The 22,937-nt window shown below is 44.6% G+C and overlaps 1 protein-coding gene across 1 annotated transcript; it reads right to left on the reverse strand.

The window, feature by feature from the left end:
• Positions 1–5,906: 5,906 nt before the first annotated feature.
• Positions 5,907–22,274, reverse strand: SF3A3 (splicing factor 3a subunit 3). The gene is made up of 17 exons (XM_020983615.2): positions 22,119–22,274; positions 21,808–21,855; positions 20,622–20,674; positions 20,408–20,513; positions 18,128–18,200; positions 17,579–17,670; positions 16,254–16,336; positions 15,203–15,341; positions 14,912–14,980; positions 14,523–14,590; positions 14,240–14,347; positions 12,572–12,641; positions 10,551–10,715; positions 10,347–10,457; positions 8,317–8,407; positions 7,428–7,483; positions 5,907–6,198 (listed from the first exon to the last, which is right to left on the reverse strand). The coding sequence occupies exons 1-17, from the start codon at positions 22,212–22,214 to the stop codon at positions 6,121–6,123; spliced, it is 1,506 nt and encodes a 501-aa protein (XP_020839274.1). The 5' UTR covers positions 22,215–22,274; the 3' UTR covers positions 5,907–6,120.
• Between the last annotated feature and the right edge of the window lie 663 nt (positions 22,275–22,937).

The following is a 22,937-nucleotide window of genomic DNA, read 5'->3' on the forward strand; positions in this document are numbered from 1 at the left end:
TTGGTTTGATTTCCAAGAGGAAAATCTCCAACTTCCTGCCTTGTCCTTAAGAAGGATATAAGAGGAATCAGATGGGGGTTGAACAGAGGCATCTGTCTGGGGCCTTTGGGTGATCCCTCACTTAGAGGAGGAAGTCAATCCTCTTCCCTGGCTGTGAAAGTAGGACAAGCACCTAAGTGGCCCAGTGAAGAGTGTGCCGGACATGGAATCAGGAAGACCCAAGTTCAAAACCTGCCTGAGACAGTTACTGAGTGTGCAACCCTAGGCAAGCTAACCACAGCTTGCCCAGGTGTCCTTGTCAAGTGGGAATAACAACAGCACCTACCTTGTAGGGTTATTGTGAGGGTCAAATACTATGTGTAAAGTGATCAGCACAGTGCCCAGAATAAATAGGCGCTGTATAACTGTGTATCCCCTCCATTGCTCCCCACCACACAAGTCACTTAACCCCTCCACGTCTCAGGTTTCTCATCTGTAAAACGGAGAGGGTGGGGGTGATAACGATAGCATCTACCTCCCAGAGTTGTGAGGGCCGAACGAGGCAACACATGGACCTGAAAGTGCTCTGTAAATGCTGGCTCTTAGATTGGGAAGTCAACCTAGCACTGCCCAAACACAGGAGAAACACAACTCCACCATGCCCCACGTGGGGCCAGCAGTGCCCATAACAGCAATGAACACCCCCGTTCCACAGGAGATGGGGTGTGGGGGGGGGGGAGAGACACAGAGGGGGGGAGACACAGAGAGAGAGAGAGAGAGAGAGAGAGAGAGAGAGAGAGAGAGAGAGAGAGAGAGAGAGAGAGAGAGATCCAGTGTCTTGTATTCTGCAGAGAAGTAAAATAAGGGGAGGACATTAAGCTCATAATGCAAGAAAGCCAGAATTATCTATTTTTTTCTTTTTTTGGTGAGGCAATCAGAGTTAAGTGACTTGCCCAAGGCCACACAGCTAGTAAACTTCAAGTGTCTGAGGTAAATTTGAACCCAGATCCTCCTGACTCCAAGGCTGGAGCTCTGGAGCTCTATCCACGGAGCCACCTAGCTGCCCCAAAGGCCAGTATAATCTAAATATAACAGATGTCAATCGATTGTGAGCTCCTTGAGGGCATGGACTGTCTTTTGTTCCTTTTTGTAACCCTGGCACTTGGCTCAGAGCCTGGCACACAGGAGACCTTTAATAAATTGACTGACTGGCATTAGGAGACCTAGATTCAAACCCAAGTTGCTGCCTTTTGCTAAAACTTAACTTCCTAATCCATAAAATGGGAAAAATAATATTTGTCTTCCTACTTCAAGGAGCTGGTCTGAGGAAAGTGCTATAAGAAATTTGAGCTATTATTTAAGAATGGAATCATGGGGCTCACTCAGATCTTATCTCTGAACTTCAGTTTTCCCATCTATAAAAATCCAAGGGTAGAAAGAACCTCACAGTTCATCTTACTTGAATATGAATTCCCTCTGAGCTTCCTTGACAAATAGTCATCTAGTCTCTGCTTAAAGGAAACTCATTCCCTTCTGAAGTGGCCCATACATCCTTTGAATGGCTCCAATTCTAAGGATTTGCTTGAAGGCAGTGAGGTTTGGGTCTCAGCACAAACCTAAGTGCCCCAGACCTCCCAAGCCCAAGGGAGGAACTTGGAAATTTAAGAGAGTTATCAAGTATACTTCATGACTTCCCCATAATAACATTTACATAGCACTTTAAGGTTTCCAAAAGCTTTGCTCAGAACCCTGAGAGGTAGAAAGTAGAAGTTATAGCCAGGAAACTGAGGCTCAGAGGTGAAGCGACTTGCCCAAGGTCGCAGCCCTAGTAAGTGCTAGAGGTGAGGACTCAGATCTGACCAATGAGTGCTCTTTCCACCACATCCCTATGCCTATCACGTATTAGTGGTCTTGACCTTCCCCTCCACCACCCAGCCAATCCCACCCACTGTCCTGCCAGTTTATCACCTCCTTGTTTTTCCCTGGCACTAATTGCCCCAGTGGCTCATTACAGTAATCAAGCCCTCCTGGATGGCTGAATTAAGTTTTAATATCCATCCATGCTACTCTAGAGCCCCAAGAGACCACATAGTCCAACTGAGGTTTTCAACAGCTGCAGGAACTAGTCTATAAATTACTATGTGAAAAGTGGCCCTTGGGTCCTAGGGAGCCCAAGGGACAAGGGCTGAACTCTCTCAAAATGGGGCACATGGAGTGTCTTTGTATTAGCTGGTTCCCTGCCCCCAGCCTTTCACTACTTGGGTCCACCCTCCACACAGCCATGTGGGTGATTTTCCGTAGGTATAGATCTGACCATGTCACTATCCTACTGGTTGATTTCAAGTGGCTCTCTTGGAGAAAGCATAAACTCCTCCTTCACAACCTGGCCCCAACCCATCTTTCCAGCTTCATTATCTATTCTTCCCCTTCCCACACTTGCAGCCAAACTGGCCTCTGTCCCTCACACAAGATGGTCCTTTTTCTGTGTTACATTTGTCCTGTGTGCCCCACGTCTGGAACGCTCGCTTTCCTTCTCACCTTGTAGCTCAAGCATCATGTTCTGATCGCTCCTCCCAACTTCTAATGCCCTTCCAGCCATCCACTACCTTGCACAGGGTTATTGTGATAGAAGTGCTTATAATAATTAGAGAGTTACAGAAATAGGAGCTCTGGGGGGGCAGCTAGGTGGCACAGTGGATAGAGCACTGGCCCTGAAGTCAGGAGGACCTGAGTTCAAATCCAGCCTCAGACCAAACACTTGACATTTACTAGCTGTGTGACCCTGGGCAAGTCACTTAATCCCAAATGCCTAAAACAAAACAAAAATAAACTAAAATAAAAAAAAAAAAGAAATAGGAGCTCTTCTTAAATACTCAAGCGAATAATGCAGATTGTGACCCTGCAGCTTGTGCCTGTCCACCCTATGTGATTCTGGTCTCTGTCCATTTGTCCAGCCCATTCAATTAACTCCAGTGGTTCCCTATTGCTTTCCCAGATCAAATATAAACAGCTCAAGTCTTCATAACCTGGCCCCTGCCCGCCTTTCCAGTCTTCTCACACCTTACTCCCTTCGCTGTCCTTTGATCCAGCCACTCTGGCCCTCTTGCTCTTCCTCGGATGTGACCCTCCATCTCCAGCTCTGGACCTTTTCCCTGGCTGTCCCCCAATACTTGGAACTCTTTCGTGGCTTCCTTCAAGTTTCAGCTCATGGCTCACTTCCAACAAGAAGCCTCTTCCAGTCTTTCTTGAGAGGCTTCCCTCTGGGACTCTCTTTAATTTTCCACGTATGTGATGGCTTGTTTGTACATTGTCATTTGAGTATCGTCTCCCTCTTAGACCAGGAACGGAAGTTTTTTGCCTTGCTCTGTATCCTCAGCCCTTAGTGCAGTGCCTGACACAGTAAGTCCCTGATAATACAAGACTGTTAACTTCAACTTGGACTTGATCCACCTTGAGGGGGCTGCCCAATGTGCCCATGCCTTTGCTACACTTTTCCTGACACAGGACAGCCATCAACTGTCCCTCACACAACCAGCTCATCTTTCATGCTTACCCATTTCTTTGAAGGCATCGTCTACTCCAAATCTCTTCCTGAGGCCTTGTTTGTAATGTTTAGGTCTTCTCCTATCCTCTCACGCCTCTCTCCATGGCCTCTCAGTGATAAGTTCCATTTTCAATTCATTGGTGGCCGTAGTGGCATTCCATAATTTCTTGTGGTTATCACTAACATCTCTCTCCCATTATGGAAGAATGATACCTAGGATGTGGACTGTCTGGCCATAGCTACTGGCTGTGGGGCAAGGCACAGCATGGCAGTCAGTCTTGGACAAGAGTGGGGAACCTGTGGCCTTAAGGCCACAAGTGGCCCTCTAGGTCCTCAAGTGTGGCCCCTTGACTGAATACAAAGTTCACAGAACAAATCCCTTTAATAAAAGGATCTCGTGGGACAGCCCTGTGGAAAGCTCAGGTGCCCCCACCCCCACACTCCCTGGTCCTTTCCTGAGACAGAGTACCAAACCCCAAAGTGGTATCCTGAGCCCTGTTCACCACCTTGCCGTGTAAACTGCCCCGGGGTCCTAAGAACTTGGGAGGGTGTCAGTAGTACAACCCAAGCCAATACCCACCTCTCTGGATGACTTACACCATAGCAAATGCAGATGGATAACAATCTTGGCAGCAAGTCTGGTTTGGTAGTTATCAGGTCTGGGTAGGGGTGTCTATCTGTGTATCTGCCTAAAAGTCAGACTGAACGGGTTCCAATCTTTCTGGCTGTTGTTACTCTACCAGGTTAATCAAGGGCAAGGTCAATTAATCTCTTTTGAGCCTCAGATTCCTCATCTATAAGATATGGATGAATAATGTATCACCTACTTCATAAGGATTAAATGAGAAAGTACATAAAATGCCATGGGAACCTGACAGCACAATATACGGGGTAGGGAAAGCCCCACGCAGAGGCAGAGGGCAGGGCTCAGCCGTCCATTGCCAAGCCTTCAGGTGAAGGAGTGGGACACGACCAGGCCCAGGGCAGAAGAGGTCCCAGAGGCTCCTGGAGCCGAGGAGAGCAGAAAGAGAAGACTTGGGATCATAGCTTGGAGGAAACAGACCAAGAAGAGGCCTGAGGGGCTGGTCACCTCTACCTGCTTCAACTTACACCTGAGGAAACTGACACCTAGAAGGGGGAAGACAGCTCAAGATCACATTGCTAGTAAAAAGCTGTTGAGGTTCAAACCCAGACAGGAGGAGGATCAGAGCTTTAGATAAAGGAAGGGCTTCAGAAATCATTCAGGCCAATCTTGTTCCCTTTCTGACCCCCATTTTATTGAAGGAATTGAGGCCCACAAGAGTAGACCATGGTCAAATTCCCATGGATGATGGCATAGGGCTGAGTTTAACGTGGTCTCATGGGGAAGAGGCATTTGGCAGACAGCGGCTCTAACTGCAACTAGACAATTCAAGGCATATTTATTAAGTGCCTACTGTATGCAAGGTATGGTGTTATGTGCTGAACCAAAGCAGGGTGAGCAAGTGAGCCTTATCTTGGAAGGAAAGACAAGAAAACTCTTTCCTGAACAGCCCCTATGGAGGTGAGCAGGCAAGACCAACAGGCAGCTTGCCACAGAAACGTCTTTTGAGATCACCTATTGCAATACCTTCCCACAAGAGTGAAGGAGGACTAGAGACTGAAGATCTTACTTCCTACAAGAATGGAGGGCAAGGAAACTATTTCAGTATCCAGAAGAGAAGGCATGTTTGTCTTTCTGTCATGGCCAAGGAACCACAAATTGTCCTCAAAGTGTAGCCTGGCCCTCTCTTAGAAGAGGGACAGAGACTGGAAGAACACCATGTTTTCTCTCTGGGTCATCAGGGAGAAGTGTTCTTTGAGGGAAAAAAAGCTACACAATAAAAACAAGGAAGAAAAGATCTGGGGAGCCACAAGAGAATTCCGACCCATGTCAAGAGTGTGAAGAGTGTGTTTCACCTTTTGTCCCTGTATCCCCCAGGCCCAGCACATAGCAGGACCTCAAATGCGTGTTGACCGACTGTGAAAATAAGGAGGACACTGAAAACACAGAGTTAAAGGTCACAGGCTCCTCCCATATGAGGAAACAGCTGCTGGTGCTCCAACAACTAAGCATGGGGCTCCCCTGGTGCCATCGAGAGAGAAGTCCTCCAGTGAAAAGGGACAGAAGGAAGAGAGAAGAGCAATGGTGCTTGGTGGTTCCCTGAGGAGGGCCCTGAGGCAGCTCTGTGTTGGCTTCACATTAACGATACAGTAGTCTGCCGATTTCTGACATTCTGATACAGTTCTTTCTTCTTTTCAACCTCTGACCTTCCAGACTAGGCACAGGAAAGTGACAGAACTAATGGCCTGAAGAACTGGATTCCCTACTAGGCTTTAGGACATGTCACATTCAAATCAAGTCTAGTTTTTTTGTTTTTCTGCAGAACTCTTTTTAATATAAAACAAAAATTTAAACATATTTCAAATCTTCACTATGTCCACAATTCTTATCTTCACAAGACACATGGTAGAATGTTAGATCATGTAGCAGTCTTTGGGAACATGTGCTTGTGTGGAACAAAAAATATGCCAAATCCCAGGATGCTCCACCAGTCACAGAGCTTGTCCTCAAGACACTAGAGCAGTCCCTGGCGTTTCAAGTCCTCATATGTCTTCTTATTCACAACATTTCCACTGGAATCCTCATACTCCTCCTGAAAAACGGGGGAGAAACAAAGAGGGAAGTGGTTTATTAGCCTTGAGGAAAATGAGCATTTGGATGTTTGCAAATGGCCTCAGCTCACTTCTGGGCAATCTCAAGGTACATGAGCAAAACATGGCGGCCGTTTCCCACTCTAGTACCCACCACTTGGTGTTTGCCTTAACATGTGCACTCCCTCTGCAAACCATCTTCACCCCTCCGAAACAAGGAGGGCAGTCTCATTACTGATAATCACATCTGTACAGGAGCCAGCCAGTCATTAGATATCCCCAACAAAGGCAGATCATGCAAAAGTATTCAGAGCTCCTAGGGCAGGGGTTCTTAACTTGGGGTCCATGAACTTGTTTATCTTAATATCTTGATAACTTTTAATAGGATTGATTTCATTCATAATCCTATGTATTTTAAAAACAAAGGTTTCACTGGACTGCCCAAGGGGTCTTGGACACAGAAAAGATGAGGAACCCCTGCTGAAGGGCATCCACTCTCAATTTTTGTGGCTACTGGTTCACTCTGGTAAGGCAAAGGACTCGTCTAACCGCTGCTGACCCCCTTAACAAATCCTTGCCAGAATTAATAGAAAGATGACACTATTTTTGAAGAAAGACACATAAGGTGATTTCTGGCTTTATGACATGCTTCAAGAATTCATGATTTTATTGGCATGGGCACTCCCTCAACCAAAGAATACTAAGGAAGCTGTCTTTATGAGTTGCTATGGCTCAAAAAATTCAGCCCTTGGTGGTCATCCCTGTGGCGATAAGTTTCTCCTTACTAAGCTAGGTTAGTCTTTGGATGTCAGATGCAGAGCCCACCCACCATGAGGTCCTAAATGGAAACCCTTCCAGTCTCGTGGGACTTGGCAGAGCTTTTATTCTGGCTGGCACAGCCTCTGAAAACACAGAGTCACCTCCATACTACAATGGGATACTTGAAAGAAGGCGACAGTGGAGATTTTATGATACATCCCAGGTTAATTTCTAAGTGATGTCAGAAACCAAAGGATATTCATTATCCTATTACAAACCATACTCCTGCAAGCGTTTAGCATGAAATCTATTTGGACCACCACCAGGCCTTCACTGGCCATGACCAGAAACTCACTGCTGCGATGCAACATAGCCAGGCCAAGGCCTACAGCTGCTTGATAAAGGAGCAGGTCTTTGCTGCTCAGCAGCCTCCCTGACCAGCTCCACCAGTGATCTCAATATGGCCCCTTACCTCAGTGTCAGGCTGCCACCGTTCAGAAGCCTTCTGCAGTTTCAGTTTGGCCCACACTACAAAACAATGACCAGCAATTAGTATTAATAGTATCCAGGGGCTGTATGGGACTAGAACTCCAACTCTACTTCAGAATCTAAGAGCTACGTGTCTATCAGAACTTTGGCGGAATGGAAATACTAAGAGCCGGCATTAACATGGCATTTTAAAGTTGACGTCACATCCCTACCCCCTACACCCTCCCCTGGCTGTGATTTCGTTGGCATAGAATGAGCACCTGCTCTGTAACCTCAAGTCCTTGAGATCAGACTGCAGCATGACAGGTTAAGTGTCCTAGAATTAAATGATAAGGAGGAGCTAACAGATGAGCTGAGTGAGGGGAACCTTGGTAAGAATATGGCCACATCACCTTGGGGTCCATATTAATGAAGGAAAGCTGATGGCACTGTCAGTCAGATACTGAAGACCACTCCATTCTGCCAGGCACACTAGCACATGCCTGTAATTCCAGCCACTGGGGAGGCTGAAGCTGGGGGACCTTCTCAGCTGAGCTAAGAGGGCTAACACTGGTCATGTGCCCACACTAAGTTTGGCATTAATATGAATCCTCAGGAGCCAGAAGTCTCTAAGATACCTAAGGAGGAGCAAACTGTTCCAGTGTGGAAATTGAGCAGGTAAAAGCTCTTGTGCCCATCGGTAATGGGAGAAGTGCCTGGCATAGGTACCCTTTATACTTCTAGCTTGGCAAGACAGGAAAAAAGACAAGACTGTGCCACCTTTCAGAGGGCTTTCTGTGAGAGCTGATTCACCACTGGCACCAAGGGTAGTAAGGGATAAATGGAGTGGGCACTCAAGTCTGTCCTAATACTTAGAACTAAAGGTTACTTACAAGAGACAGCATCTTCAATCTGGGTCACATTAGCAAAGTGGGCTGTATTTGGAATGCCCAAGCACCTCATGCCATGAGCATGACGCCACTCCTGGGAGGGAAGAAAGTCAGAAGGACAATGGGAAATGGTATCAGCTACACACAAAGCATTATTCTTATTTCATCCCTAAATCTTGAAACTCCCCCTTCGTTAGACTCTCCCTAAAAGCACTTAAGACTGTAATTAACACCACAGGAAGCAGATGATTCAAAAAAGTACTACACCATTTGGCCCCAAATACTTTTCTTCCTAGTTGTACTATTTAGTCAAAATCAGTCAGTTCAGGCCTAGCTTCTATGGGCCAGTCCATCTTGCTGCCAATAACTGTGCCATGAGTACAGAACGGTAGGCAACATCATGGTGCAGCAAAGAGTACCAGAGAGGGAATCAGCACAATGTTGTCTAAGTACCGGCTCTAAAACTAGTTAGCTATGCAACTACAGCAAAGGGAACTTTCCCCTTTGGGAATAAGTTTCCTCATCTGCAAAGCAGGGCAGTCAGACTACATATCTCTCAGTTCCATCATTCTATGATTTTAATGAACCTTTCTAATCAACCTTTTGACTAGTCATTTTAAAATGCATACTGTTATTTCAAGGAGAAGTGGGTGACAGAGGATGGCTGGCTAGACACAAACCATTACCACTACTAGAAAACTAACCCAAAGCATAGCTTTAGTGATGATTGGCCAATAATACCATCTCTGTAAATAAGAAGCTCATTTCACTGTTGGTCTATGAAAGAGCAGAAAATATGATAAAGATTACGTTAGATATGAACTAATGTTTAAAAAAAGGTATACTTTTCTATGGTGCTTTTTTGCACAACCATCCTGGAAGACAGGGGATACATGTATCATAATTAACCCCATTTTACAGATGGAAAACAGGCTTGAAAAAGTTAAGAGATCTGCTTGAAAGCAAATAAGTATCAAAATTCAACACTAGGCCAATTCTCTTGACTTTAAGTCTAACATTCTTTCTCCTTATTAGAAGCCTTTTCCTCTTGGAACAGTTCTTTTTAAGCAGCAAAAATAGCTGAAAATAAGAAGTTTAAGCTATTTTGCTGGCCATGGCAAATCCTTTCATTAACAACTTGTTTTAAGAATGCTACTATGGAGGGGCAGCTAGCTGGCGCAGTGGATACAGCACTGGCCCTGGATTCAGGAGGACCTGAGTTCAAATCCGGCCTCAGACACATAACACTTACTAGCTGTGTGACCCTGGGCAAGTGACTTGTCACTTAACTCCACTGCCTAGCCAAAAAATAAAAATGCTACTATGAACACTGTCATCCTTCATGTCATAAATGGCTTTCCTTTCCGTAAGAGGCACAATGTAGAAGCCCACAGCAACTTCAGGACCAGAAGTAGACCCTCTCTCAGCCTTTAATGCCATCGATGGACCATGAAATGCTCTGAGAAAAGTGTAAGACATAGGTATTGAGAAGGTAAAAAAAGCCAAGGGAAAAGAAAGGGAATTAAGAAAAAGAAACAAAATTCAAAGAAGTACGGGAATGTCTGTATGGAATGATGTAGTCTGAAGAAAAAGAAATCAAAAAAGTAACATACACGTTCCTGACCTCATTTCCTCCCTTTTAAAGAATGGTAAACGACACGGGTGTAATGGTGCACACACTGCCTCTCACCATCACTCTTCTGCACTGTTCAGCTTAACGGCTTTTGGGAAGCATACTGATTGGTGCCTTCAGTCTGGCCCATGTATGTTATAACCAAGAGGTCCACAGGGGAAGGTTCAGCAGGATGCCAGCTCCACAATGGCTTCAGCTCTGACTCCAGGGCTGCACAGGCATGTGCTGCTGGCCCAGGGCACCCCACCATATTCCAAGACCTCCAAGCACACTGTCTAATCATCCTTCCTCTTCTCTCTTAACTCCACAAAGGAGCTGGCTATGGGTTGTTTCCATTTAAAGATTTCCCCCCCTTGGCTTTGTTCTCCTTTCTGGTGGAACAGGCCTCAGGACTCCTTACCGCAAAATGTCGCTGGAAGGCCTTGGGTCCCCGATAGGTGTAGTTGCCACAGATCTCACAGTTATAGTTTATATTGAGGCCGTGTAGCTTATACAGCCAGTATGGAATGGGCTGGAAGAAATGAGACACAGGACACAGTAAGACCCTGAAGCGTGAAGACAGGAAGGGCTAAACAGGCCCCCTGAATGGGGTACGAGCACTCACTTTGCCATCCCAACCCAGGGGCAGGTTTTTGGGGTTGTAGATAATCTCATTCTCTTCATCTTCACTTTCACTCTCACTTATTTGCTCTTCCTCTTCCTCCTCTCTTTCCTCCCCTGTCCGTGCCTGTTTGCGTTGCACATTTTCATGAGTGAGATGTCGCTGTTCCTAAAAGAAGATAACCTAATTAATAAATAGGCAGGAGAAGTGTAGCTCAATGTGGGAGGACAAAGACAGTTGCTGAGGCACTATGGGTGGAACCGTAAAGTGATCCAGTCCTTTTGGGACACCATTTGGAGCTATACCCCAACAAAACAGGGAATCCTCTCTGACCCTATCATATCACTAACAGGAATATACCCAAAAGAGAGGAAAAGAATCCCTACATATAAAAATATTCACAGGAGCACTTTTTGTTATAGCCAAGAACTGGAAACTAAGGTGAAGGGTGGGGTGGGGCATATAGTTGCCCAGCAAATGGAGATAGCTCAATAAATTACAGTATATAAATATAACAAAATATCACTGTGCAATAAAAAATGACAAGGGATAGATCCAGAGAAATGTGGGAATGCTTGTATATACGGATGCAGAGTGCAGTAAATAGAACTAGAACAGTTTATATAATAACTACAACTTTGGGGGGGGGAAACTACTTTGAAAGACTTAAAGAACTCTGATCAATACAAAAACCAACCACAACTCCAAAGAACTAACAATGAAACATGCTACCTACCACCTGACAGGGAAGCCAGACTAAAGCTACAGAGTAAGAAGTAACATTTTCAGACACAGCCAATGTGTGGATCAATTTTGCTCGGCTATGCTTGTTAAAGAGTTAGGTTTCTATTTTTTTAATGGGAGGAAAAACACTGGAGGAGAGGGAGCTAAAAATAGTGATGCCCCAAAAAGGGATGAAAAAAGTGTCACTGAAGTATTTTTTTAATAAGCAAAGGAGGGAACAAGAGAAAAACATAGAAGGACGACAGCTTTGAAACTAACAAGATGAATTTATTATAAATTTTCAAAAAACTAAAGGTATACATAAGATTTATATACAGTCGTTTTTCTGCTCTCTGCATATGGAAATGTTTGTTGATGTTTGTCAAGTTCAATATAACAAAAAATAAAAAGACAAATACATTTTTAACAAGGTATCTAGGTGGTATAGTGGTTACAAGTGCAGGGCCTGGAGTCCAGAAGCCCAAAGTTCAAATCTCCCTCAGATATCTGCTATGTGACCTTGGTCAAGTCACTTAACCTCAGCTTCAGTTTGGGGAAACTAATAGCACTTATCTTCACAAGGTTATTGTGAAGATCAAATGAGATAATATATAAAGTGTTTTAACAACCTTAAAGCACTATATAAATGCTAGCTATCATTATTATTGAGGGGAACTTCTCTCGACTTGCCCAAAGTCCTTGGAACCATTATGTCCAGGGACATGGAATCAGGAACACCTCTTCAAATGGTCTGCAGCACCTGCAATTTTATTTTCTGATAGGACAAGGATTACAGGTTTTTAAAAAGCAGAAATGACTTACTGGACTTATCTGATCCGAACAGTTTCAGAGCTTCCTGTCTGAATGTATCTCCTAATCTGGGACAAAAAAGCTCAAGATTATAGTCATTCACTTAATATCCTTTATAGTAGGGATCAGACTGTCTTAGCCAAAGGTGAAGAAGCCTCATCCTTCCAAAGACCAGAACTTGTTCCAGAAATCAAATGGTCTCAAATCCCCAAGACACCTCTTGAACATAAATACAGCATGCTCTCAAAAGTGTAGAGGGATGCAGTTGACTCCCTACAATCAAAAACTAGAGACAGATTTGGCACCCAGTTATGCTTGGGAAGACTGGCAACTCGGGTTGTGCCCAAGACCAGTGTGGAGAACTTGAAGCTGTCCAAGGAAAACAACCTTTTGACCTCAATAATCCTTTTTCATTTAATCGTCTAAGCAAAAAAAAGATAGGTAGATGGCCTTTCAGTGGGTCATCATTACCTTCAGAGCTACATACTCACCCCGAGGATCTCTACATATTCATAGATCTGGGCTTCAAGGAAAGCAATGTCTTTATTCCTCTCAGTGTCCCTGCGAACAAGAAGTAAATCCAGGTCATTTGAAGAGGACTGAAATTTGATATAATGGGGGTTCTCTATAATTCAACTCAATCCCCTAATCCTAGGAACCACTTTGCACCTCACTCCCTGTAAGTGAAGATTTCCTTTAGAGAATTTTTAAAATCTTAAAAGCTATAACCACCTAAACCCATAATGGGTTGATAAAACAAGAGTATAGAATCTTCTAGAAATTTGAAAATACTGTCACAGAGGCAATGACTACACTTTATGCCACTGACAAAGAACCTCAGAGTATTGGGGTACTGGCCTATTACCATTGAACAGACCAAAATGAAGTCATCTCTGATCTTTCCCTTCCTTTTCTCCCCTCCCCCATACCTAAAACTTCTAAATCCTGTCACTAACTTCATAATACCTCTTCCCAACTTTCTTTTCATATACACAGCCACTTGGACTCTAGCGCTCAGAAACCTTTGGTGGCTCCCTACTACCACTAGGATAAGACACAAACTCTTTAATTAGAACTTTAATATGGCTCCAACATGCCTTTCCAGCTTTATCTTACATTACATACCTTAACACAATCTATGTTACTACCACACTAGACTGTAAAATAAAGTTGAATTTCTTAAATCATCATAACAAATCTAGCCAGCATGCATTGAGACAAGCAATACTCGACATCAGAAACGCACCTCCTCCTCCTCCTCCTCAAGGTCTCTCAGAAACCTTCTCTTTCTTCCAGGCTGCCTGTACTCCAGCTCTCAATGCTATCAACTCTCTCTTTCACAGGTCTCTCAAGAGTACTTTGTATGAGCTCTCTTTTGCCCCATACCTCTTGACCGTGTTATGCTCATCTGGGTAGGTACTACAGCTCTTTAGCAGAGATTAAATTTGTGGAGGGCAGAAGGGGTTATGTTTTGTCTTTCACACAAAGTTCCTTGCTTCAAGTTGACGTTTACTAAATGTTTGCTAAATTCAATCTATTTATGCTTCTAGCTAATTGAGGTAACATTTCTATAGCACGGTCTAGAGTCAACTCTAAATTAAACAAGTGTAAATTTAGTTGTGTGGGAATACTTTTTTTGGCTTGTTTTGTTTTTTGGTTAGGCAATGGGGTTAAGTGACTTGCCAAGGGTCACACAGCTAGTTAAGTGTTATGTGACTGAGGCCGGATTTGAACTCAGGTCCCCTGAATCCAGGGCCGGTACTCTATCCACTGCGCTACCTAGCTGCCCCCTTGTGTGGGAATATTAATACAACTTTCCTCCAGTAGTGCTGCTTGACTGGCCATCACTATGTATCAGTGATGGCAAGACACAGGCTTCAAAATCTACCTTTTAAACAATAATGAGAGCAACTCATTGATAAAACACTTTGATGTGAGTCTTTGGGGGTTGAATACCCAAGTACTGTTATCCCTAATTTACACATGAGGAGTGTGAGACTCAGAGGTGAATGACTTGCCAGCATGTCAAAGCTGGGATTTAAATCCTGGGATTCTGCCTCCAAGTCCAATGCTCCTCCAACACCATACCACCTGCCAGGGAAGAGGACCAAGACAGAATCAACTTTATGAGGGGACACAGAAGCTACCAGGTCACTCACCTCTTGGTTCCCTTTGATTTGGGATTCTTTGCAAACAGAGAGGAGTCGAGTGATTCCAGGGACTTGCCTTTAGTGCTGAACAGCCTCTGGGCTCTCTCTTCCAGTGTACTGTGTAAAGACAAGAGGACAAAGGATTCCCTGTTATCACAACAGGCAGTCTCACCTGCACTTGGCTAGTTTTACAGGAGTCGGACAAATGGAGCTTAAGTTCCTCTAATGATTATGATGAACAAGTGGAGAAAGGGAATACTGGGCAGCTAAGACTATAGTCCCTGCCTCTTACCCGCCACATTTCAGCCCTAAAGCCAAGAGTGCAGATTTCAGTCTGTCCAGACCCAAGGAGGCCAACTCCTATAAAACAGAGGAATGAGTTAGGATGCTGAAAAAAATGACTCCTGCTTGAACTTGAGATCCTAGGGTGATCTCCATATCATGGTGAAGCAACAGTAAAGTTAATAATCATAGTACCACATATACATATGGCACTTTACAATTACTCAAGTGTATAGACACATTATCCCATTTGATTTTTCCTTATCTTATACATGTATTCAGTTCTAGAAAACCTTTTTGTTTTTTAATTGCAAAGAAAAGAATGTGTTACAAACAAACAAACAAACGAAAGTGGCTGGTTAGTCTGTGAGACAGACTGGAGAATTACAGAAAACATACCTCCCAGGAGGAAAATGCAGAGAGGTCAAGATGGGCTCCAGCGTGGGTCAGGGCACTGCTTGTTTCTTTCTGCCAAGAAAGAAAACCAAGGAATTTTATTAATAGCCAGCTCTAGAGCAATAACAATGGATCCCTCTTACTTCCACACATTCAAGTCTTAGGAATGATCTCCAAAAGAAAACCAGATTCCATAAAACTACAGGGCAGAGAATGCTTCTGGGCCACAACTGAGTGTGAAAGGACCATCTATTATATCAAGTCCTTTACTAAAATGCAAAGGGCAAGACTCACCGGCCAGCCGGGGAAGGTACCATTGTCCCACTTCTTCTCAAATTCATTCTGAATCTTCCCAAACAGTTCATTCTGGTCTTGTAGGGGCTTCACCCTGTCTGTGTAGTCCTGGAGGTACTCGAGCAACATCTCCAGGTACCTAACAGAGAGAGACACTCAGTCAGAGAAAGTCAGAGGTGCTGTGATGGAGGTGGCAAAGCAAAACAAGTCCTGTTTCCCCTCCAAGCATAGGCCTGGTTTTGTCACTGTAGCCACAGCCCCAAAGACACAAAGCCCTAAGCATGAGAGCCTTATATGGCTTATGGGGGACAGTAATGAAGCAGCAGGTTGGGCTTAAGATGACAAAATCATATTCCTTCTATTATTGTGCCATAAGAAATGACAAAAGGAACAGATTCAGAAAAATGTGAGACTCCTTTCAACTGATGCAGACTGAAGTGAGCAGAGCTGGGAGATCAATTAATACAATGATTACAACACTGTAAAGGAAAACACCCTGCAAGACTGATAACGAAGCCCACCTCTTGGCAGAGTGGATGAACTAGAGGTGCAGACGAGACAGCTTCAGACATAGCCAATGTATGGATTTGTTTTGCTTAACTGCACATACTTGTTACGATAAAAGGCTTTTATTTGGGAGAAGGGGAAAAAGAGAGACCATGATTAAAAAGAAAAGAAAGGTCCATCAAAATGCACAGTAAAGAACATGAAGTTCAGAAGGGGACAAAGACAAGTAAGGCAGTGTTTAAATTTAACACGTGTTAAATTTAACACATACTTTGCAAAAACCAAGCTGTACATGAGCTTCACAGTTTCATATAAAATTATTTTTGTCCCTGTTCTTTCTATACAGAAGTATTCATGTTTGTCAAGTTCATAATAATTTTAAAGTATATTCACTCTGCCAAGACTGGTGGAGTATAAATGTTCTAAAACTGGTTCTTTAGAGTTCCACATTCCCCAATAACTCTAGAGTGGTCACAGAATAGCCAGGGTTAGAATTTAGCTTCTAATTTAAAAAAAACAAGCCAAGAAGCTTGACAATGCTCACCTCTTGTACTCTGCATTCTTCCTTTCCTTGGGAATATCAAATAACTGGTCAAAGATAGACAAGTATGTGATATAATCCAGTTTCTGAAAAATAACGCAGGAGGCTTGAGTAAGCTGGGTGTGCAGAACTCAAAGACATAGTCTAATCAATTCTATACAAGATCCAATTTGAGAACTCAGGAGTCTTTTTCTTCACGTGCAATTTTTCCAACATTCAATCCTTGCACTACTTTGGTAGGCAATCTACTAGCCTGTACATTTAGAAGAGAAGCAGACACAGTGACCAAAAAATTAAATTACAACGAGATTTCTTCCAGCATCCAGTAGGATGCTCCAGACAGAGCCAATTAACTTTTGGGAAAGTTTCTTCTCAATTCTGATCTTACTTCATGTTTATGTTCTTCACCTGGGAGTTATTATTTGTCAACTGTTTTTGCAGTTAAAAATTCTCAGTACCTAACTCAGTGACATTTACACAGAAGGTGTTTTGTAAACATTAGCTGATCTGAACTCATGTTTCTATCAACTATATTGTAAACTTCTTAAACGCAGGGTCCATGCTTCTGCCCCAGCCATCTGCTTGCCTTCCATCCTACTGCTGCACCCTGGGAACCACCACACTTCCAGATACCTTGCCCTGGGGGATTTTAGCCATTCGGCTTTGCCCTTCCTACTTTGGGGCTCATGATTGGTGAGTGTATGGGCACAAATGCACATGGTTAGATGGCCCACCATATCTAGCTAACCTAGCCAACTTTCTCAGTCATGACCTTCCTCTCCCTTCCATCCAGCCTGCCTATGAACATGTGCTCTATACCCCCTTTCCATCTCTTCCCCTAGGAATCATAATCAAATCTATACTGCCGTTGCTACTGAAAAAGGCATGTCAATCAATCACCTCCTCTACGGTTCCACTCACCATCCCTCTGATTTCTTCAACGAACACTGCCATTTGACCTCCTCTGGTGACCACCCCTTCTCCCCCAGCAGGATGAAAGTTCCTTGAGGATGGGGACTATCTCACTTTTCTATTTATAGTCTCAGCTCCTAGTAGGGTTTAGCACATAGAAAATGCTAATAAAGGCATTTTCCTTCACGCTTTACACATCACTGTAGTCCCCACAGCACTGGGCACAATTGTGTTGTACGTAATTAGCACACACCACCTATTGTGTTTTCATTTTTCAAGTGGAGGCTCATTCAAAGAGTGCACATCCCATCTCCAATCTAGCAGGAAGTGAAACACCACCTGCTTCAGAGTCAACATCCCCAGCCCAACCTCCCTGATCCACTTCTGTGAATCAAGATTTCTCTCTAATATCTTACCTCAGATGCTTTCAAGTTAATGTACTTAAGGTAGCAGTCATGAAGATCCAGGTAACGGCCATATCCTTCTTCATCTGTGAACTCCACCAAGTCTGAGGCAATCAGAGAGGACAGTTGCCCCAAATAAATTAAAAACAGTCCCTTACACAAAACCTCTCTGGCCAGCCTATTCATTTAGCCTGTTTGCTTCTTCACTAGACAGTAAGGTCCATTCACAAAGCTGTCCCCTGCTGCTTCTGGGGTAAGCTGACCACAACATGCTGAGAAGCTTTCCAAGTCACTGAAGCTAAGTGAACTCTGGAAGAAAAGGTTCCAGGCACCTACTTCCAAGTGATTATAGAAACTGAGGCCAACTGCTTCCTAAGTGACATCCCCTTCAGCAAGGAACCAAGCCAAGATTTCACCTCACTAAATAGCCTGAGGGAACTAACACACATTTTTCTCTGGGAGACTCTATTTTCCACAGTGGGGAAGACAGCTGCAATTACACAAAAACTGGCTGAACAATTGCTATATTTTTGCTAATATGAAATGTGAAACCCCACTTACTTTGTGCCTCTTCACTAGGATTTTCTCTGGCTTTCAGGAGCTCCTCAAATTCCACTGACATTGGCACACAAATCTGAGAAGAGAAAGCACAAAGCCCAGGTGGATCCTCCACTTCTTTCCTTTTTTTTTTTTAAAGGCAAGCGGGGTGAAGTGACTTGGTCACATAGCTAGTAAGCGTCAAGTGTTTTTGGTCTGAGGCCGGATTTGAACTCAGGTCCTCCTGAATCCAGGGCTAGTGCTCTACCCACCATGCCACCTAGCTGCCTCTTGGATCCTCCAATTCCTCTGAACAGAAGCAACACTGTCTCGTATGTAGGGCTCTGTGAAATGAACTGGACTCTATATGTAGTGTGGCTTGCAGCACTGTCTCGGACTCTAATACATCACAGCAAGGTGACCAAGGGATTCCCAAGCCTTCCCTCTTATTCCTATCCTTACCAGACCTTACACTCTGTCTTCCAAACCCTCAGGGCACTGACATCTGACCAAACAATTCAACCTAAGGCCTGACCTGTAGCTGCACACTAAGGACCGCTAACACACTAAAGCCTCTAACACATCCATGTTTTCTCCCCTAATTAGAAATGTGAGCTCCTTGACAACTCTTGATTTTCCCTACTTGCTTTTCTTTTTGTATCCTGCACTTCAGCGCAGTGTCTGGCACAAAGCAAGTGCTTAATAATTACTTTTCTGTTCATCTGTTCATGACCAGAAGACAGGTGACAACCCACAATGGTAAGGACAGACTTACACTGGTAGATGTGCTTCCTTAGCTACTGTGCCCACATTCCTCCTCAATGCAGGCATCTCCCTGGCTTTTCATTCCCACTGGCACCAACTTAGCCCAAGTCCATATCGCCTTATACCTAGATGATTTTAACTGCCTCATTGGTCCCTACAGCCAATTCAGCCTGTATACCACTGGCAGATTACCTTTTCTAATTTCTGTTACTTTCACATAATAACCTTCCTCAAAAGCCTTTGATCTTTTCCACCTCCTACACCCCTGAACCTGAAATTCAAAGCTCTATAGTCTGACCTCACACTCCCTTTCCTCCTCTCCTGCTAAAATCCAACATGACCTTTCACTTAAGGTTGGTTACTCACTGTTCCTCAAACATATCTTGTTTATTCTCACTTCTCTACCTTTTCTCCCAGTGCTCCCTTACCAGAATACCCTTCCCACGACTCTCTACTGAACCATCCTTCAAGGCCAAATTCAAGTCCTCCCTCTTGAAAAAGCTTTCTTCTTCCTCCACTCCTTGAGCTTTCTTGCCTTTAACTGCCTATAGTGCTCACTCCCTGTATCCTCAGCATCATGCCAGGTCAGAGCTGGATGGATCTTAGTGGTCATCCAACCCAAGCACCTCATTTTGCAGACCCTAAAATTGAGGCCCAGAACCATGACATAGTAACTTGCTCAAAGCCACAGAGCTCGTTAGCACCAGAACGGAATTAAAACCCAGCTCTCCTGGGTATAGGGGAAATAGTCCTGAGCCCAAGTCAGCACTGCTCAGTATACCATGGCTGTCTCCTGTCTGGTACTTAAATGTGTCTCTCTGCTGAGACAACTCTTTCAGGGCAAAGACCAAGTCTTAGACTTCTTTTGTTTCTTTTTTAGTACATGCATATAGTAGACACTCAACAAATATTATGGTCAACTACACATAACAGTGATAATAATAATGATAATGATAATGAACATTCACACGTTCATAATAATCCTTTAAAGTCTGCAAAGTGTTCTCCATACATTGTAACAACCCTTGGAGGTAGGTACTTCAGGTATTATCCCTATTTTACAGAAGGGGAAAATGAGACTCAGAGTGTATAAATTACTTGCCTGTAGTCAAATAGCTAGTAAGTATCAGAGGCAGGATTTGAACCCAAGTCTTCCTCACGTCAAGTCCAGCACTCTATTGTGGCACTATACCAAAATGTCTATTTGTCATACTATAATAACAATAATAAAGATAATCTCTATATTCATACATAATATAATTTTACAGGAAAAAGTGTTAATATGGCAAACTTGGAAACATGGAGACAACAGCTGCCAAAGCCTGTCCTACCCTGTCTTTCAATGATAAATATACTCCCCTTGCTCAGCTGTTATAGGTCATCAGAACAACTCTAAGGTGCAGATCACGTAACTGATGAGTACAAACAAACCAAAGATCTGTAGTGCTCCTCCTCTCTGCTGTCTCTTCTTGTAGTATCTATCCCTTGGCTCACTCTGAAAGTATATGCCACATTTCATCAACAACTCTTAGGGCTTACCTCATTTGGGTGCTTCCGGTGGAATTCTTTTATCTGTTTGAGTCTATTATAGAATTCTGCAAATTCATTTGGTCCTGAAATAGCACTGAGCTCCTCCTTTCTTAACCTGAAATTCCCAAAAGGACCAAAAGAGAAAACAAGAGGCCAGGGTCGGTAATTTGATTGACACTGGTTCCCCTGAAGCCCCCATACATGGCCCAGCACTGCCACTTACCCATCCTTGTCATCATACAAATCTCTCAGGTTTCCACTGACTTCCATGTACCTCTAAAAGGCAAAAAAAAAAAACACACAAAAAAAACCCCACCTCATCAACATAAAGCAATTTCTGTCACCTCACAGCTGGATATCCAACAAAGATTTTTCAGTCCTCTAAGGGGCACTAAGACTTCAGCAGACAGTGAAGATATTATTACGATTAGATAGTGAAATATCTTGCTTGAGGTCATAAAACTACTACTACTACTAATCGCTAGCATTTATATATCACTTTAAGGTTTGCAAAGCTCTTTACAAACACCATCTCATTTGTACCTCACAACCTTGGGAGGTAGGTACTAAAATTATCCCTATTTCATAGATGAGGAAACTGAGTAAGACAGAGATGAAGTGACTTGCCCAGGGGCGCACAGACAGGAAGCATCTGAACTCAGGTCTTCCTAATCCCAGGCAGAGCTGGGATTCAAACCCAGGGATGCTGATCCCTTGTCTATATGCTGTGGAAAAGGTACTCCATGAGGGACCTAGATAGTCCAAAAGCATGGAGAGCCAGAGAGAAGTCCTGGTCAGATGGGGGCTAGGCTCCATGCTTTCTCAGATCTAATCCTGTTGAGATTCTAATCTCTTCCTTCTCTGGCAGCTAACTTCAAAAATGAACACTGTGTGTTCACACGGAGTAGGTGGGTAATGGTTATTGACCTGAAATGAATAAAGTGATTAATCCCACCTTCCACTGGATTGTGCCGGACTAGACAGCAGGGCCTGTTTGTTCTTCTGCCCTTCTTTGTATTCCCAGTGCTTAGCACAGTGTCAGGCCCATAGGAAACGGGTTAAATTCTAGCACACTGACCATCGATGGCCCGGTGCCTCCGCCGCCCTTCTTGGAAAGCCAAACAAGCATTAATTAAGCGCTCACTATGTCAGTCAATAAACCATTACCAATGTTCCAGCCTCAGAGCTGACAGGCCCTGGCCTAAACACGAAGGACACTGATAAAAGACAAAAAACAGAACAGTCGCCGCCCTTGAGGAGCTCACAGTCCCATGGGGAAGACCATACGCAAACAGCTAAGCAGGAAAAGGCTTCAAAGAGAAGTTGGGGATACAGTGAGGTGGTTGGCGCCTGCCCTCCGGGGGCTTACACTCTGCCCGCATTCGGACCCTCCCCGCCCCAGAACTCACGTCCTGCATAGCCCGAGTGCGATGGTCCGAGTTGATCTGGTCCCGGAGCTGAAGGGGAAAGAGACACAGATAGGGTCAGCTTCAACCTGCCGGGGACCCCCACCCCCAGTCCCCGGACTGCAGCGGAACAGTCCCCCCCGGCTGGATGCGTGCCCCCCGAAGCTGAGGGTGGGCCCTGGGACACTGGAGAGGGGGGAATCCCGGGGGCCGGGGGAGGGGGAGGGGCAGGATCCCGGATGTGCCCGCTTTTTTTTCCCTCTCTCTCTCTCTCCCTCCCCGCGTCGCCCGTTGCCCTCCCTTCGGTCGCTCACCGTCGACTTCTTAATGAGCATCTCCTTGGCCATGACGTCCATGAGCCGCTCCTTCTCTTCATGGTAGCGCCGCTGCTGCTCCAGAATAGTCTCCATCTTGCCCCCACCACCTCCACCTCACTCCAGCAGCCTCTACGACCGGAAGTCACCGCAACCGCCGGTGCCTCTCAGCGCGCTCTGCCGCCCGCGCCTCGCACCCAGCGACACTAACGTTCCGCCCTCGCCGGAAGTCCTTGCCTGGGAGTGGGGCCGGGGAGGAGATAGTAAAGGGAGAAGCACCGAGAGGAGCAGGTGGCTCGGGCCGAGGCGGCAGCGCCCCCTGCTGACCATGCGGAGACACTGGCGTCCCTCAGCCGCCTGTGCTCACGTTCCTGGAGGAGAGCAGAGCGGCCAGAGGGGTCTGTGACCTATCTGGGCCTCCTGGGGCCTCCTTGAGGCTGGGGTTCGGGGACCCGGGACGGCGAGGCAGGATGTGAGATAACAGACCTCATTCATATCCCGTCCTCTTCACAATAGCCCCGTGAGTGAAGCCGGTCAAGTGTTACTGTACCCATTTCCCAGATGAAGAAACCATATTTCTAAAATGTGATTTAGAGTTGCTAGAGATCATCTTGTCCAATCCCTTTATTTTACATCGTCGCCTTCATCACTGACATTTCTAAGGCGGCTTTAAAATTTGCACAATGCTCTATAAATTATCCCAGAGAATAATAATTTCCATAATCCTTTAAAATTTACAAAACCCATATTTTCACAGCCTTGTAATGTTATCAGCCTCATTTTACAGACAAAAAACCTGAGACTCAGATAAAGTGACTT

The sequence above is a fragment of the Phascolarctos cinereus genome, unplaced genomic scaffold (genome assembly GCF_003287225.1).
Source record: "Phascolarctos cinereus isolate Bilbo 61053 unplaced genomic scaffold, phaCin_HiC Scaffold_726;HRSCAF=1367, whole genome shotgun sequence".
In the NCBI taxonomy this organism is placed as follows: domain Eukaryota; kingdom Metazoa; phylum Chordata; class Mammalia; order Diprotodontia; family Phascolarctidae; genus Phascolarctos; species Phascolarctos cinereus.

What these genes read in the sequence shown, in the direction of transcription:
- SF3A3 (XM_020983615.2), bottom strand. Translation starts at nt 22,214, where the DNA reads ATGGAGACTATTCTGGAGCAGCAGCGGCGCTACCATGAAGAGAAGGAG. An exon ending in ACCGGAAGCACCCAAATGAG is followed by an intron (nt 18,201 to 20,407) that starts GTAAGCCCTAAG and finishes TTCTCTTCTCAG; the next exon opens with ATTTGTGTGCCAATGTCAGT. An exon ending in AATATGTAGAGATCCTCGGG is followed by an intron (nt 10,716 to 12,571) that starts GTGAGTATGTAG and finishes ATCTTCTTTTAG; the next exon opens with GAACAGCGACATCTCACTCA.